Source organism: Rhineura floridana, chromosome 17, assembly GCF_030035675.1.
Source record: "Rhineura floridana isolate rRhiFlo1 chromosome 17, rRhiFlo1.hap2, whole genome shotgun sequence".
Lineage (NCBI taxonomy): Eukaryota > Metazoa > Chordata > Lepidosauria > Squamata > Rhineuridae > Rhineura > Rhineura floridana.
In genome coordinates this window covers 6,297,231-6,314,850 of record NC_084496.1, presented here as the reverse complement: position 1 = coordinate 6,314,850, position 17,620 = coordinate 6,297,231, and the positions used below count along the sequence as shown (strand labels likewise).

The 17,620-nt window shown below is 48.6% G+C and overlaps 1 protein-coding gene across 3 annotated transcripts in view; it reads right to left on the bottom strand.

Annotated features, from left to right (window-relative positions):
- Positions 1-630: 630 nt before the first annotated feature.
- The window catches only part of PPL (periplakin), a 58,865-nt gene continuing 41,875 nt past the window's right edge, over positions 631-17,620 (bottom strand). For 2 of the 3 annotated variants that reach the window (XM_061600428.1, XM_061600427.1), the window contains 11 exons: positions 17,014-17,165; positions 15,942-16,039; positions 14,769-14,923; positions 13,310-13,488; positions 11,815-11,953; positions 10,236-10,429; positions 8,821-8,971; positions 7,075-7,158; positions 6,837-6,953; positions 6,172-6,264; positions 631-4,578 (listed from right to left, as the gene is read on the bottom strand). In XM_061600428.1, coding sequence (XP_061456412.1) covers positions 1,915-4,578; positions 6,172-6,264; positions 6,837-6,953; positions 7,075-7,158; positions 8,821-8,971; positions 10,236-10,429; positions 11,815-11,953; positions 13,310-13,488; positions 14,769-14,923; positions 15,942-16,039; positions 17,014-17,165 — 4,026 coding nt within the window. In that variant the 3' untranslated portion in view covers positions 631-1,914. The remainder of the gene's footprint in view (positions 4,579-6,171; positions 6,265-6,836; positions 6,954-7,074; positions 7,159-8,820; positions 8,972-10,235; positions 10,430-11,814; positions 11,954-13,309; positions 13,489-14,768; positions 14,924-15,941; positions 16,040-17,013; positions 17,166-17,620) is intronic. The other variant, XM_061600429.1, reaches the window with a different exon arrangement.

Below are 17,620 nucleotides of genomic sequence, written 5' to 3'. Positions count from 1 at the left end.
TACTAAAATGTGGTTTTAGTCCGTATACTGCAGAGCTGGGGTACCTTTGGCCCTCCAGCTGTTGCTGAACTGCAACTCCCATGCCCCACCAAGCATGGCTAGTGTTAATGGGAGCTGTAGTCCAGCAACAGCTAGAGGGCCAAAGGTTCCCCACACCTGATAAACCTCCTTACAGTTTTATGTGAAAGTGTAGTTCATAAATATTTTAAATTATCAATTCTTTGCCAAGAAAAGTTTTGGATTCTGCAGCCTGGTCGCATCGTGCAAATTTGTAGGTACTCTTGCACAAATTATTCCTTTTCTCCTGCCAGGTAGAGAAACAGTGAGCAGGACAAGCTCCTGAATCCCTGGCAAATCCTGCCGAGCCATTTGGAGATCACAACCAGGCAATCAGCTCGGTGGTGGTTTTGATGAGAGCTGACATTTTCAGGATGCTGTATTCCATTCCTACCCCCCCGCACCTGCTTGGATTTGTGAAATGCAGTCTTTCTCTAATCTCCATGAAAATGTCAGACGTTTGCCACCTTCTGTCTCCTTTTGCATACCACAGGGTGCATCCTGGATGGATGATGTCCTCTTATGTTCATTGTCATACAAAAAGCAAATACTAAAAGAGAGGAATTGCTCAGGTAAGATCACTGCATCTCTTTTATTATTGTTATTTGGGTATATAAATAAAATTTCCCATTCCCTTATACAACAAATACTTGAGCATCCATACAGCCAAATATAACTAAGCAAAACACCAGCACAAATGTCTGCTACCTGCAACATTGGAAGGAAGGCACTTCTGGGATTTGTTTCCTCTTAGCATTTTCTACTAATCTGCTTTCCGTTTTAAGGAATGGAGCTCCCTACACAGGTATGACCTGAAACATAAGCAAGTCATTTTAGAAACGCCCATGCACTCGTGTGCACACACACGCAATTTACTGCCTCAAAGACACTTTGGTAATCCCTATGACTACATGCTAGTGTCCGACAGTGGACTATGTAGAAGAGAGTTGTACAGTGCTTAAGTGTCATCTGCTGAAGCTTCTACAAATTTATTTCAATGATCATAGCCTTTAGACTGCCATCCTTGGCAGCAGCTGGTTATGGGGCGTCCATTTGTGAGTTTCTTCTTCCGTTGGCTATGTTTGCCTTGTCTTTAAATGCCATCCAGGAGTACAAACCAGTTCATGCAGTAAGATAGTGCTTTAGAGCGCTCAGATAGTTGCACATACATTCAGCTATCCTTTCAACAGCCCTGTAAGATATTGCAGATCTGAGGGCTAAGGCAGGGGTAGCCAAGGTGGTGCTTTCCGATAGTTGTTGAATTCCACTCGCATCGTCCGTGGCCACCGGCCATGCTGGCTGTGAGCCAAGAGTTCAACAACATCTGGAGGGCACTACGTTTGCTAGCCCACAGTTAAGGGCTTAGGGGAAATGCGGCTTGCCTAGTGAGTTCATGGTTAAGTCGAGATGCAAATGTGACTTCGCAAAGCTTTCAGTGCTCATAGCTACTTCGCAAATGGAGTGTACTGGTAGAGACTGCATGAGCTTGGGATGCCAAACTGGAGAATGCTCATTCAAAAGCCATGCTGGGGGTTGATTGGAGTTTTGCCCACTTTCTTCTTTCTCCCAGACTCAAAGAGGAATTTGCCACCGGCTGGTGGAGGACAAAGTTTAACATTGCAGCCTTGGCAAAATGCAGCATTGGCTTCAAGTCTGGCAAGGCTTTCATATTTTGGATAAAAGCAAGTAAGTGCAGCTTAAAAGCACCCTAAGGTTGGAAAACAGGCACTGAATTGTGGGGAGTATACACCCATTGGAAGCGGAAGTCCAAGTTTGTAATGAGTGGTACATCTAGACTAGCTGCTTAAGAATAGTTCTTTTTTTTTAATCGTTATTTCATCTTTGAGGACAAGGCAGCTATTTCTGTCCAGACACCAAGACAGCCAGCTCCTGGATAGACATCCCTTTGTTGAGGTAACTGTCATAGTGAGCCATGGTTAACCGTCCACTCTTCAAGGCATCTTCAATGGAGAACTTCCTGCCGGATTTCCTGTCGAGGATCACTGAAGATTCGCCATTGGGCCCTTTCACTGTGATCTCTTCCCAGTCGCATTCTTGGCTCTTCAGCTTGACATAGAGGCTCCACTCGATAAGCCCAAACCTGTGGGCTTCTTCTGGAGACATCTCTTTCCCACTGTCTGGATCGATGACCACAATGGAGCGCCTCAGGTGGTTCTCTCTCTGCTCTCTCTTGATGGCTACTGTCTGGAGCCGGTTTTGAAGCTGTTCGATCTCGCCATCTTTCTCTTGAGATAATCTCTTCAGATCTTCCAGCTCTCTCTCCAATGCCTGGAACCGGGAGTCCAGATTCACACCGCTACCCACCTGCGACATGTTCCTTAAATCCTGGGCTTCCGTCATGGTGAGTTCAATCTCCGACTGCAACCTCCTCATCTCCAGCAACAGGTTCTGCTTTTCTAGATGCAGCTTGTGGTTTTCTTCCCTCAAAAAGTCCAGCTCCTTGGAAGACTTAGAGTTGTTGAACTCCACTTCGGACAACTTGGCCTCCAGCCTATTGATATCCGTATCTAGCTCCATCTTCCGCCGGCTTTCCTCCTCCAGGTTCTTCTTCAGTTTCTGGATCTCGTATTCGGTGTCTCCTTTCTCCACTTGGACACTCTCGGAAAAGACCACTTTCTCCTTGACCTCCATCTTCTCCAGCGCCTGCAGTTTCTTCCGCAGGGCTTCCAACTCGGCCTGCAGGAATTGCCTCCTATGTTTCTCCTCCTCCAACTCCAGCTTCAGCAGGGCATGCTCCTTCTCCTGCTGTGGGTCTTGCTGCAGGATCACCTTCTGCTTCACAGTGACTCTTTCTGTTGTCTCTTTCACTTGCTCCTCCAGCTCGCTCAACCTGAGCTTCAGCCTTTGCACCTCCAGCTCCGCCTCCCGGCGAGCCTGCCTTTCTTTCTCCAGCTCCTCCAGCTGGCGCTCCAGCTCTGACCTCCTCCGCTGCAGTTTGCGCATCTCATTCCGGAGCGAGTCGATCTGCTGCAGCTCGATCTCTATGCTCTGTGAGAAAGAGCTGACCTCAGCTTTCAAGGCAGGGTCCTGTTCCAGCTTCACCACTTCCTGCTGCACCACCTTCTCCCTCACCTGGGAGAGCTCTTCCTCTTTCTGTCTGATCTTCTCCTCCTGCAGCTGCCTCTCTCTTTCCAGGTCCATGTGCTTCTTCTGCTGTTCCACCAGTTGAGCTCTCAGGGACTCCACTTCTTCTCTCGTTTGGGGGTCCTCTCGGTACTGCAGCACCTCCTGGATCACTTCCTTTGTCTGGACTTGAGGCTTGGCTTCTTTCAGCATCTGGATTTCTTGCTTCAGCTGATAGATCTCCAGATCTGCCCTCTCAATTGCTCTGGTCCTGTCCACAATCTCGTCCCTGAGATGCTGAAGCTCCATCTCAGTCTCTGGGTCAGTCTTGTACTTGATGACTTCCTTGATAACCTCTTGCACTTCCACCTGGGGGCCTCTGTTCTTCAGCTCAGCCAGCTCATTCTGGCATCTCTTCAGCTGCTCTTCCCCACCCCGGTATCTCCTCTCCTGCTCAACCAGCTCTAGACGAAGATTGGCAACTTCGTTTTCAGCCTGAGGGTCTGGACGAACAATCTCCCGGACTTTCTCCTGGACAATCACTTTGGCATTCTCCTTTTCCAGAGCCTGAATCTTCCTGAGCAGCGCAGTTTTCTCTCTCTCGTTGGAGCAGCCTTTGGCTTTCTCTTCTTCATACTGCCGCCGCAGCTCGCTCACTCCCCTTTCCATCGCTAGATCCTTCTCCACTTTCAGCACCTCCTTGACTGTGATCTTGCCCTCGGCCATTGCCCGCTCTTTCTCCAGCCGCTTCAGCTTGTCCTGCAAGAAGCGGAGCTCCTCCTCCTGCTGCTGCCTCAGTGCACACTCCCTTTGCTTGTTCTCCTGCAGCTGCTGATACTCTGTCTCCAGCTGGGGATCGTTCTGCAGCTTCACCACTTCCTTTTCGGTCACTTTCTCCCACTCCTTGGTCTTCTCGTCGGAAAGAGCGGCCACCTGGCGGCGCAGGAAAGCCATCTCATTCTCCCGGTTCCCTTCCTGCCTCTTGAGTTCCTCCAGCTCTTCTTTCAGCTTCAGGATTTCCTGTGCCTGTGCTCTGTCTGGCTCGATCCGGAGGACCTCTTTGACCACATACTCCTGTCCACCTCCCCTCCTCTCGTGCTCCAGAGTGCGCAGCTTGAGCTTCAGGGCCTCCAGCTCATCCTGCAGGACTTGGTTCTTTCGCTGCTCCTCTGCCAAGTTCTGCTGCATCTTGTGGAAACTTTCGTCCAACGCCGGGTCGGGCATTTTCTTCACCACTTCCTTCTTGACCACGGTCTCGTGCGGCTTCTGTTTCTGCAGGAGGATAATGTTTTCCTGGATGGCCTTGATCTCTGCCTCCAACTGCTGTCGGCGCTGGCTCTCGTCGTCCAGCTCCTTCCTTAACTTCCAGTCTTCTTCAAGCGGACTCTCGGACTTGCTGCTCTGAACAGTCTCATGCATCACGTGGACCTCTGGCTGCTGTCAACAAAGAGAGAATGAGGAGTTGCTGCAGCTACAGCATCGGTTCTCGCTTTCCCCCCGCCCATGCCCTCCTGGAAACCAAAACAAATTTTGCCAGTTGGCAGCCTTGAAAGGAGCTCTAACCTGTGGCTCTCTGGATATTGCTGGAGTCTCCCAGCTCCCATCACCCCTGACCATTGGCCAATGCTGCCTGAGGCCCACAGGAGTTGGAATCCAATAACACCGGGAGAGAGCCCCAGGTTCACCAACATGTCCTAGTTCAGGTGTAAGTCTCACTGTCTCTTCACTGCAGCTTTCTCCCAGGTAAGTGGCCATAGGATTGCAGTCTTAGCCGGCCACCCTTTTTCCAAGTGCCTTGGTGGCATATTCTGTTTAAGGACGTTTCAGCCCTTTTCTGTGGTTTGTATGGGCATATTCTCATTGAAAAGCAATATGCTTTTGTGATATTGTATCACAAAGCAATCCTTACATCTTCAGAAAGGTAGGATTTTCTGACCATCTTAAAGAGAGAAAGTCAGTGTGGTGCCCTCCAGCTGTTGCTGGACTTCAACTCCCATCAGCCCCTGCCAGCATGGCCAATGAACCAGGGATGATGGGAGTTGTAGTCCAGCAACATCTAGAGCAGTGTTCTTCAATATTGGGTCCCCAGATGTTGTTAGATGACAAATCCCATGATTCCTTGACCAGTGGCTGAGCTGGCTAGGGATGATGGGAATTGTAGTCCAAGAACATCTAGGGACCCACCAAGCTGGCCATCCCCACTATACTTCATGGACATTTCAATATAGCAGGAAGGGAAAATCCTCAAGGAAAATGCAACAACAAAGGAGGCAGCGTGTGCCTCCTGTTTTGTTTCATTTCAATATAGAAGCCATGTAGGACTTGCAGTGTCATGTTGCAGTGCGGAGTGGGTCACGTTTCTCCCATGGATGACAGAGGTCTCCAAGCGGGTATCACAGCTTTGCCTTCAGCCCAGCAAGCCATGTCCTCTTCCAGGATACTACATTTCGTCTGCCCTTGTCACAGTACGCTGTGACCACTGGGAAAGCAAGCACAGTCCGGTTGGGGTGGTTTTCCCCCTAAAGAGTTGTGTGCTTCTGCAAACCTTTGTGCTACCTCCCCCTTGCTTCTCAGTGGTCCTCTGTTGGTTTACAGTCCTGTTGCCACTCACCAGCTGAGTTCGCTGTTGGAGTGATACTGTAATCCCCCAGTTATGGCCATCTGTGTGTGTGTGGGGGGGGGAGGTTATTATTCAGGCACTAATTTCCATTGCACACCTAACGTAAAGCTGACAGCACTGAAGTAGCTAGGATTTCCTTGCCTGCTCAGGTAAATATCTACCAACCCTGAACTAAATCAGATTTAAGGAGGACTGGTGAGAGATTTTGGAAGGAGCCTTGCAAAGACAAATATTAAGTTTCCCTTCACTTTTGCAGTTTGGCCACAGGAAGGAACTGTTCCTAAAACTTGTGGCAGAAGCTAGTGCTTGAAAAGCCCATCCCATCAGCAGCTAGCTCTATCCGTACAAGTTGAGAGGTCCGTATGGGCCGTGCAAAGAGCCTGGTGCAAAGCTAAGCTTCCCACACTCACTTGTCTCAGGAGATTCTGGGCAAAATCCAGGTTCTGCAGCCTCTGCCTATTGACGGCATTTACCTCGGTGAACTTGGCAGCCAGGAGAGCTTCCTAAGAATGGAAAATAGAAGTGCATTCAGAAAAAATAATAAGCACCTAAGGGCAGCCCTAAGGCTGGGTCAGGCCAACGCTCATCGAGTCCAGCCTCCTAGTTTGACAGTGGTGAACAAGGTGCCTTAATTGGAAGCCTGCAAGCAGGATCTGAACACAACGGAATTCTTGTTTTCTTGGAATCAATTTTCCGGCTAGATACAAAGAAGCCAACAACCTCATCCTATGCGTTGGAGGAGGGGGAGGAGAAGACAGACTCTAGATCAGGATTGGCTAACCTGTGACCCTCCTTATGATGTTGGAGACTCTTAATTCCCATCAGCCCAAGACAGCATGGGCAGGGATGATGGGAGTTGTAGTCCAGCAACATCTAGAACCTGGGACCTTCTTGCATGCAAAGCGGATAGTCCACCACTGACCTACAGGCCATTCCCATGGGGTTAGCCAAACGGTCCATCGAGCTCAGTGTTGCCTACAGCACCTGACAATGCCTCTACCACTGAAAGGTTGCACTTAGACCATGACTTGAGGACTCTGCCTTGGAACTCGCCAAATAGCAGGACTGAGAGTACCTCTTCTTTCACTTTAGCAGCTGGAGACTGGATTCTAGGTCTCTTAATCAGAAAGCCATTGCGACCGTTTTCCAGGTCAAGGATGGATCTCAACTTCTCTGCTTCTAGTTCATAGTCCTGCAGGGAGGAAAATTATATTTAAAGAGAACCAGCCACATCTCAGCACTACATCACAATGGGATCTTTCTTCTTGTAAGCAACCCTTTTAGGCTGCTCTGAGCCACCTCCCCATCTTTACCTTCACTGCCTGCTGATACTGTTGAGCCTCAGCAGAAACTTTCTGGACATCCTGCTCCTTGCTGGCAATTTCTTCCAGCAGGGCCTGCAAAACAGATCAAGCAGACGAATGTCAATGAGCAACAACCTAACGACAATACCTTCCTTTCAACTGGGGTAGTTAAACCTGAGGTCCTCTAGATGTTCCTGGATTACAGCTCCCATCATCCCTGGCTATTGGCCACGCTGGCCGGAGCTTCTGGGAGCTGGAGTCCAACAGCTAGAAGGCTGTAGGTTAGCCATTCCTGCTTTAGATTCTGCCACCCCTGCTATATCTCTTATACTTTTAACTTGGCACATAGATGAATTAATCTATTGCCCATTTTGCAGAGAGAGACAGAAGCAGGATGAGTAAGCCTGGAAAGAGGTTCCATAGATGAAGCAGCAGCTATCAAGACACATTATGTGTCTGCATAGGAAAGAGTAGACAGAGAAGAACCTCCACATGCTGCCTAGACTGTCCTCTCCCTTCTAACCTGTGTTGATCTACCTTCCAGTGCTAGACGTGATTTAGTCTGGTGTGAGTCACATGGGGACTTTCTACACGGCACAGCTCTGGGAACTAAACATTAGCAAGAACTTCCTGATGGGTATGAGCTATTTGACAGTGGAGAAGGTGGGCTGCTTGATCAGAGGTTTTTAAGCAGAGGCCGGATAGCAGAGTTTTGCATCTGGTCCAGACACATCCCAGATCCCAAACTGAATCGATTTGGACCAATCCAGGATTTGTCAGGAGCAGGGTGAGGTAGCCCTGGATCAGTTTGGGTCCACCTGGAATGATCCTGGGCTGTCAGGTGGGAAGGAGATGATGCAGGCGAGACCTTCTGCCTGCATTGTTTCTTCCTTTCCCTTTGCCCTCCTTGCCATTAAACATTAGGGCACTGCAAGCTCCTCCCCCCCCCAATTTGGTCCAGTCCAGATCGGTGGCCCAATCAGGATAACTATAAATTGGTGGTGCCTTGCACAGCCTGACTGGATAGCCACTGAACATAGGGTGCTGTAGCAGCAGATTTCCTGCAGGGGGTTGGACTCCCACATCATGTTTTGTTTCTTTGTTTGGTTTCTATCCCACCCACCCTCCCAGGAGGAGCCCAGGACAGCAAACCAGGGACAAAATACTAAGAACATCTTAAAAACAGCATCCTTGAAAATTTCTTCTAAAAAAATCTTCCAAAACATCTTAAAGCAGTTCTAACACAGACGCAGACTGGGATAAGGTCTCTACTTAAAAGGCTTGTTGAAAGAGGAAGGTCTTCAGTAGGCCAAAGAGAAAACAGATGGCGCCTGTCTAATATTTAAGGGGAGGGAATTACAGAGTGTCAGTGCCACTACACTAAAGGCCTGCTGCCTATGTTGTGTGGAACGGACCTCCTGATAAGATGGTATCTGCAGGAGGCCCTCACCTGTAGAGCGCAGTGACTGACTGAGTATATAAGCAGTAAGATTATCTTTCAGGTATCCTGGTCCTAAGCTGCATAGGTCTTTGTACACCAAAACCAGAACCTTGAACTTGGCCTGGTAGCTAATGGACAGCCAGTGCAATGTTTTCAGCAGCGGAGTGAAATGTTGGCGATCTCCTGCCCTAGTGAGCAGTTGTGCTGCCACATTTTGCACTAGCTGTAGCTTCTGGACCAACCTCAAGGTCAGCCCCACATACAGCACATCACAGTATTACTAGATGAACTCCATGATTCTATTCTATGATTACCTGCTGGTTCTTCAGTTTGGTTTTCACTTGACTGATGTTGTCAGTTTCTTGAGGCTCGTAGTTGGACACGTTACTGAGGAACTGGCTGAGGCTGTCGTAGCCACTGCGGTAGTTGGAGTAGGCTGATTTTGCTCTCTGTAGCATATGAGATCTGAAAAGAGAGATGGAACAAGGCTTGCCATCAGCACAGATTTCACAAAATGCCATTAACTCTGTATCATATTTATTTAGTTGCATTTCTAAACCGCCCTATAGCTAACAGCTCCCAGGACGGTGTACAACACGATAAAACCACAATATTTAAAATACAGCAAGTGTGTATTGCGCAAACAATATAAAACATATATAAACAAAGTAAAATGTTTATATATTTATAGGCAATGTTACTTCCTGTGTAGGAACATGAAGTTACACATTTATGAGGAATTTGCATGGACTCTCAGGTGCATAACAAGAAAGGCCAGATTCAGTTGCTTCCTTTAGTGTAGGTATCATCACAGAAGATCCATTAAGGTTTTCTGGTGTGTGAAATTCTCAGAATTTGAGATTATTTGAGGTGTGTTGCAGGGCAGTGAGCCCTAACAACCAACATTTGTATCCAAACTGGAATTCCAATATAGATATCTGGACAGTTTTCAAAAATCAATCAATGTGGACACCTATATTGGAATTCCAGTTTGATTTTTTTCCAAAGAAGCAGAAGGACTAAATATTTGGCCACTGAAGAAGACAAAAATGTTGAAACGCACCTGTCATTATATTTCTAATTGGCATAAGTGGGATAAAGAAGTGCTTTGCTTACTATTCATTTTATTCTGTAGAATATTAAAAACCTATGTTTACGTAATTTATCATTGTACCGTAACTGTGTTCTGTTCAAGTTGCATTTTGTTAAGGGTAGTGAAAATTTCGTTTCCTTTGTGTGGATTCTTAATGTCGCCAAAAGAGCACCACCCAGCCACAACAGAGGAGGTATCGGCAAGATCTGGAGGCGCCTCAGGGTTTACAGGAGTACAAATATCTTTAGAAAAAGATAAATCCAAAGCAACCCTGCTCAGTGGCTGCTGAACACTGGCTGACTATTGGAAGAGAATGGGATGGAGTATCCTAGAAAAGGCCAGAGCTGGGTGGCTGGCATCCTGAACAGGAGCACTCTACATTATAACACTGATTTGCAGGTCCTACGTGTATGTATTAACCTGGGGAACTTTACAGATAATTTTTTTTTTTGCGGGGGGTGGGGGGAAATGGGGAAAACATGCAACCACACAAAATTAGTTGGATGTTTTATGAACCCAACTGAGCCCAACCTCCTCATGAGAATCTGGCAGGGAGAGAGGGCTTTGGATATTCCTTCTCCTGCCAATGCGCCACATTATTTCATCCTTTCCCCAGCCGCCCACCCAGAGCCTGACCTGTGATTGATTTGGTTGTTGAGGTTGCCAAAGCGCTGGTTGAGCTTGTAGAGTTCGGCGTCCTGGCGCTCGATATCGGGGCAGTGCTCTTGAAACTGGCTGGCGAGGGCGCTGGAGCACTTCTTGGCTTTTTGCAAGTCCTGCTCTGCCTCACCCAGCAAGGGCCTGTGGGCTTGCAGCTCGGTACCCAGTGCCTGGGACAGAAAGGGCGAGGCCAATTGATACTGCTTATGTTAGATTTATCCTGCTTTTTTTTTTTTTAGGACAAGCATTCTCAAGGCGGCCTACAACGATTTAAACCAGGGATTTAAACAGTCAGCCCATTGGTCCATCTAGCTCAGTATTGTCCACACAGGCTGGCAGCAGCTTTCCAGGAGTTCAGACAGGGATCTCTCGCAGCCCTACCTTGAGATGCCAGGGATTGAAGCTGGGACCTTCTGCATGCAAAGCAGAGGCTCTACCACTGAGCTGTGGCCCTGTGGCCTTCCAGATGCTATTGGACTCCCAACTCCCATGATCCCTGACCATTAGCCATGCTGGCTGGGGCTGATGGGAGTTGCAGTCCAACAGCATCTGGAGGACCACAGGTTCCCCCAGCCCCAATTTAAATCTATCACAGAGCAAAAGAAATGCACAATGAAGCAGCGTCATAAAAACATGCCAACAGCCAGCACATAAAATACGTGGCCCCAAGTTTTCTGTAAACATGGCCACGAGGCTATATGTAAAAGGTCTTCAGAGCCCATTTAAAAGCAGGCAAAGAAGCATGGGCAATAAACGTCCCTTGGGGAAATATTCCCACAATTCATGTGTCACAGCTAGGAACGGATGGACTCCTAAGTCTGGTCTGTCCCAGTTCTTGGAGGGGGTGGTGGGGAGAAAGGATTAAGTAATCGCTAGCTGCAGCCATAGATTTTCTTTACAGTTCCCTCTGAGAGTAATGAAACATCAGGAAACCCCATTACACTCCAGGGGGACTTGTCCTATGTTCATTCAAGGCGCACGGGGGCAAGGAGCCCCATGCACTGCCCACTCAGGCTGGGTGATGCTATGTCAGAACGTTTAAGGCTGGGATGGGCAACCTCTGGCTCTTCAGAGGTTGCTGAACTACAACTCCCGCCAACCCTGACCATTGGTTATACTGGCTAGGGCTATGGAAGTTGTAGTTCGGCAACATCCAGAAGGACAAAGGTTCTCCAGCTCTGGTTTAAGGAAAAAATGGGAGGTATGGAGACAGCGTGCAACACTCGGACCACCTTACAAGTTGTACTTTTAAGCAGGTTTTAAACCCTCAGACTACAGGTTCTGAAGTGGATCATTGATCCGATCTGGGCCATGATTCATCCGGATCGGATCAAGGGAGCCTGCTGTGGAATCTGAGTAAGATGGATTCCTCCTCCATCACTAGCCACCACTAAAAAGCCCCCGCCCTCAACAACCTCACTTCTACCAGAGCTGGGGCAATGAGGATGACCCTAGAAGCTAAACGGAGGGGGATTTTCTGGACTGCCCTGATACATTTGGACAGTTTAGCCCCACAGCTGTTTTTTGGACAGCCCCATAGGAAGCAAGCACTCACCAGCAGCTCTTCTCGCATGCGCTCCAGGGCGGGGATGTCCTCTGGCATGGTGTCCTCAATGGCCAGCTTGTTCTCAATGCCGGCAAGCAGGTCTCTCCCTTGCTGGAGGCTCTTCTCAAGGCGGTTAGCGACATCAACTCTACAAAGGCAGGCAAAAGGAGCTCCTCAAATAAACACGCGCGTTTCCAGACATACCAAGGATGCCCCTTTCGGTCAGGAGAAGCAGACAGGACTACCTCTGCATGTGCTGCAAGTTCACAGGCGCACAGAAGACCTGCAGTGTGTGGCAACATGCTCTATGTGGGGCTGACCGGCGCCTGGTCCAGAAAACTCCACCTGGTGCAGAATGCAATGGCTAGACTGATGTTGGGGTCAAATAGACGATAGCGTGTGCCACCTCTGCTAAAACATTGGCACTGGCTACCCATGAGCGAACTGGCCAGGTTCAAAGTTCTTGTGTTGCTATACAAAGCCCTGAACAACTTGGGCTCAGGGTACCTTGAGACCATTATGTCCCAGCTCAGTCACTCAGATCATATGGGGGAGTGCTGTTAGCTGTCCCCCTTGTTACAGAGGCCCAACTGGCCTCAAACAGAAGTCGGGCAGTTACAGAGTTGCCGTTCCCATGCTCTGGAACCCTCTTCTGGCAGAGATTCAGCGGGCACCCTTGCTTTTAACTTTCAAGCATCTCTTAGAGACTTTTTTAAAATGCCAACAGGCCTTTGCAGCTGTTTAATTCATTTTTTAAATCTTTGATTAGCCAGTCACATTAATGGTTATCTGTATTGTTTTACTGGTGTTTTATGTTTTAATGTAGTACACCGGCCTGCTATATTTACAATACGGTGCTACAGAAATACTTTTATAAATCAACAAACAAACAAGCCCAGCTTCCTGAAAATCTTACCTTTTGTTTTAAGGAAAGAGGAAAGTTTCTAGCCTCTAAGGTCACAAAACATTGTTTGAAAACATACGTGGACAACGCCTACTGAAATCTCAGAAGCCAGAGAAATGGCTGAACAAGATTTCCAGCAGGTTGGGTGGGGTGCTTCAGTGTCCGACATACTTCACTGACCCTCCCCATGTCAAGCAAAGCCAGATTAAATGATGCAAAATAAGAAATTAGCATGTGTCATTTGCATAATTTGTACAGGCTGCATTCAATACAGGAGAACTGAGGTACAGGTCTTGCCCCAAAAAGCAGGTGCACCGTAACTAGGGGACTGCAAAAAGCTTAAGCTGGTGACTCATAAGGACTCTGATCTGAAGAAATCCAAAGAGTAAGAAGAGGTGTGGGGAACTTGTGGCCCTCTGGATGTTGCTGCACGACAACTCCTGTCAGTCTCAGCAAGCATGGCGAATGGCCAGGGATGATGGAAGTTGTAGTTCAGCAACAACTGGAGGACCAAAGGCTCCCTGCACCTGATTAAGAGCGACTGATTAGATTTTAAACTCTGTTTCCAAACCGACTTGGAGAAGCTATAGAGGCACCTACTTTTCCTGGGCGGCACTGAGCAGCTGGACAACATGGTTGTACTTGTTGCTTGTTTCTTCTGCCTTGTTCTTCACCAGGGTGGTGCTACCTGTGTCTGGCACCGACTGTACGAAGGCTTCACACTCCTGGATCCTGCGTGCTTTCTCAGACTCGATGCGCCGGATCTCATTGGTGATGTTCTGCAAAGGGAGAGAGATGCACAGCAGATGAGCAAACAAGGATGGCACGATCCCTCTGCGGTCTATGCCCAGATCAGCTGAGTGCTTGAGCCAGGATCTTCCTGGTATGCATGCTGGCGCCTCTTTGTGGGGAGCCACTCAGGGCTGTAGAGCAGAGAAGAGATGGGTCCACAGTGTCCTGCCCAGCTCAGCAGAGCTCTACCTTCCCACACACACATCTCTCTGAAGCAACCAATTTGTTGACACAGACATAGCCTGGGGCAAGGGGGAAATGCTTCCATGTCAATCTTTAGTCCTTGTTTGATAAACAGCCAGACTCTGCTCTCATCTGTATGACTCTAGTTCTCATCTATATTTTTCTATCTATCATTCTGATCTTCCTCTGGACTCTGTTAGGGTAGGCACAAGTCTTACTTTACAGGGGACAGTCCTTGGTCTGAAGGCATCCTCTATGGCAAGAGCTGTGGTTTAAAGATAAGGAATCCTCAGAAGGAAGAACCTGGAACTGCTCATCAAGAGTGAGAACTCGGAGAGGAGACTGAGCAGGTACACAGGTCACCTGGTCTCAGTTTAAATGGTGGCTCACAGGCACGAGAGCACAAGAAGAACCTGCTGGACCAAGCCAGTGGCCCATCTAGTCCACCATCCTGTTCTCAGAGTGGTGAGGCAGATGCCCATGAGCAGGACCTGAGTGCAAGAGCACTCTTCCCTCCTGCGGTTTCCAGCAACAGGCCTTCAGAAGCACACTGCCTCCAGCAGTGGAGGTAGAACATTTAGCCATCGTGGCTCGGAGCCATTGATAGCCTTTATGAATTTTCCCAGTCCTCTGTTAAAGCCATCCAGGTTGGTGGCCATCATGACATCCTATGGCAGCAAAGGCAACATCTTTTCCTCCCATGCTGCTTTTCCATTCTCAGGGTGTGTTTCCCCCTACATTCAACAGTGATATCCCCCCACCTTTAATTTAGAGTGGTAGGGAGTGGTCGTAGCTCATTGGCAGAGCATCTGCTCTGCACGCAGAAGGTTGCAGGTTCAATCCCTGGCATCGCCAGGCAGGGCTGGGACAGACTCTCCGTCTGAAATCCTGGAGAGCGGCTGCCAGTCAGTGTGGACAATACTGATCAAGGGTCTGACTCGGTAGACAGCAACTTCCTATGCTCCTATGCTACAATCCACTCGACTAATTAGCACTCTACCAACTCACTCCACTGTGGGACAAAGACTTGAATTGGGCACGGAAGTGTGTCAGGGACGGGTGTCTGTCCCCAGGCTGCCTTTACCTTTAGATCCTTAGATCTCTCTGCGCTGTCTTGCACTGCCCGGCTTTGCTCTAGCGGAGGCCGCAGGTTTGCCGTGATGGCCCTCTCCTGCTTATCCAGCTCGCTGTTCACTTTCTCCAGCCCTGCCAGCAGCTGTCGCTGCGCTGATGTTGCATCTGGGACATAAACAAACACAACAAAAATAGCAGGTGAAGTTTTAGGTTTCGATGCCTGGTCAGAAAGTAAATTTGCTCGGAGGAGAGGGGAGACAGCAGGCCAAGGCCCCCAACCTCCACTCCAACAACGAGTCCGCTCACAAATTGTACTACCATAGGCGACACCTCTGCAGGCTCTCAGGCAGGAGGACTTTTCCCCAGCCCTGCTGCGCGGGCTTATTAAAATATTGTTATGCCCCTTTTCTAACAAAGTTCCTAACACATTTCCGAGTGGTGTTTTTTAATTGAGACACGCAAAATATATCTTCTGCATGCAAAGCATGCACTCTTCCACATCCACATGAAAAAAGAAATCTCTACACATACATAAACAGTTGCCTAATTTACAGATGGCAGAATTCTGTTTTGGGGGCCCAGAATTCTAGGGTTTCTTAGTGTAGAGTATTCAGAGCTACCCAATTAAGGATGTTCTCCAAAGCTCAGTGGCAGAGCATCTGCCTTGCATGCAGAAGGTCCCTGGTTCCATTCCCAGTGGCATCTCCAGGCAGGGCTGGGAAGAGATTCCTCTCTGGAGCCCAGAATTGCTGCTGGTCAGTGCAGACAAAGGGAGCTAGGTGGGCCCAGGGCCCGATTTGGTATAAGGCAGGTTCCTGTGTTCCCGTCTCAGAAATGGACTAGCAGTAGAGGAAGGGAGACAGCTCAGGGGTAGAGCATCTGCCTTGCATGCAGAAGGTCACAGGTTCAATCCCTGGCATCTCCCGGAAGGAATAGGAGAGACACTCTGCCTGAACTCCTGGAGAGCTGCTGCCAGTCAGTGTAGACAATGCTGAGCTAGATGGACCAAGGCAGCTTCCCGTGTTGTCTTGTTCACCACTTGTGAGGAGCTAATAGATCCTCCAGTTAAATTAACAACTAGGCCTTTTTTGGTCATACGTGGGATAACCAAAGAATCAGGGTCAAGCGCTCGGTTTCAGGTGGGACGCATGTGTTCTCCTCGGGGATGGTCCAGGGCACCCACCTCCAATATTGTCTGCCTTCAGACTGTCGTATCGCTGCTGCAGGAGACTCTTGGTGCCGGAGGTCTTCTGCTTCACGCTCTGATACAGACTGGCAATGCTGTGGGACAAGAGAAGACAGCACCAATTGGGCAAACAGCTGGAAAGGTAGAGCATCCCTGCGCTTAACCTTCAATCCAACGTTGAGAAAAAACATTGCACTTAAGGGGTTTTGGGGTGTATTTTCTACCCCAATGAGATTTCCAACCCCAGATAACATTTGTGTCTGTGGAGTCAAAAGAAACATGCTTGACGATACCCAGAGCCAGAAAACACTTATTCAGAGAGCAGGTAAAAGGTTTTGGTGCATTTGACTCCAGTGATATTTGTTGATCTGTCCCTGAGCATTTTTCTACGGAAAAAACAACGATGGGCTGTTTCTACTACCCCAATCCATTAACATTGGCTAGGGTAGAAAATACATCCCAATGCTGGGACAGTTTATGGCCCAGGTAGGGTTTTTTTTCCCAGAAGGAAAATGGTAAGTGGCTGAAATTTGGAGACATAGTATGGGTGACAAGTTGCGACAATGTCCTGGAATGACTACCTTGTAGGTCTTTTTATGTGTAAAGAGTACAATGCAACTACGCCGAGAAAATGGTTTTTGCCCCGCAAAAAGAATGTGCAAATGCGACAGACGGAAGGAAAGGCCTTGACTGAACCACCATGGAAGCCACCAAGACTACTTAATAGTAATTATTACTATTATTAAATTTATCTTGTTGCTGTCTGCCTCTCACCTGGAATGCGGGTCTAGAGGCAGATTACAAAGATTTAAAACTGCAATACTACTACAACTAGAATTACTATTTCAATTTATGAGTCGCTCTCCAAGAGGCTTACAAATTTTAAAAACCTAAAGCATGGCATACACAACAGCGACAGCGCGTTACAGTAAAAGCCACGCAGCAGCCCATGAAACAAACAGCTGGAACAGCTTCAGCGGCAAAGCAGACCCTCAGTAGCCGGCAAAGTCATCATAATTCGTCGGCTGCCTGCCTTGCATCCCTGCAGCCTGGATTAGGAAGCACTTACTTGTCAGCATGAGTTAGTGATTCAGGATCTGTAGGGGGGATTGTGAAGCAGACGCCGGGGGCGCTGATCGCATTTCCTGCGCTGTCGGTGACCTCCCACGTGTCGCCACTGTTCTTGTGCAGGGTGTATGTGGCTCCGCGAGATATCTGGCACTGGAGTAGTGAGAGTTCAGATTAAATACATCATTGCCCGCCCCATTGTTCCAGGGGGCAGTGGAGGTTGTTGGCTCCGATGTCAGTGGGGCAATGAATCCACTCCAGGTTTTAGTTTGAGCTTCACCTTGGTCAGCTCCTTGAAAGTTCAGACTAAAACCCGGAGCGGATTCCACTGACCCACTGACATTGGAGCCGCCACATGCAGAGGAGAGTTTCGTAACAGAGCAATGTGCTTTGCTGCAAAAGGTCTCAAATTCAATTCCGGAACCTCTAGTTAAAATGGGATCTTTTAGCAAGCAATTGGAAAGGCCTCTCCCTGAGACCACAGAAAGACACTGACAGTCAAGAGGAGAAAAATCTGGGCCCAGCACTCCAAAGGGCTAGATCAAGGATGGAGAACCTCCAGGCTGCGTGCTAAATTTGGCCCGCTGGGCCTCCCCATTTGGCCTGCG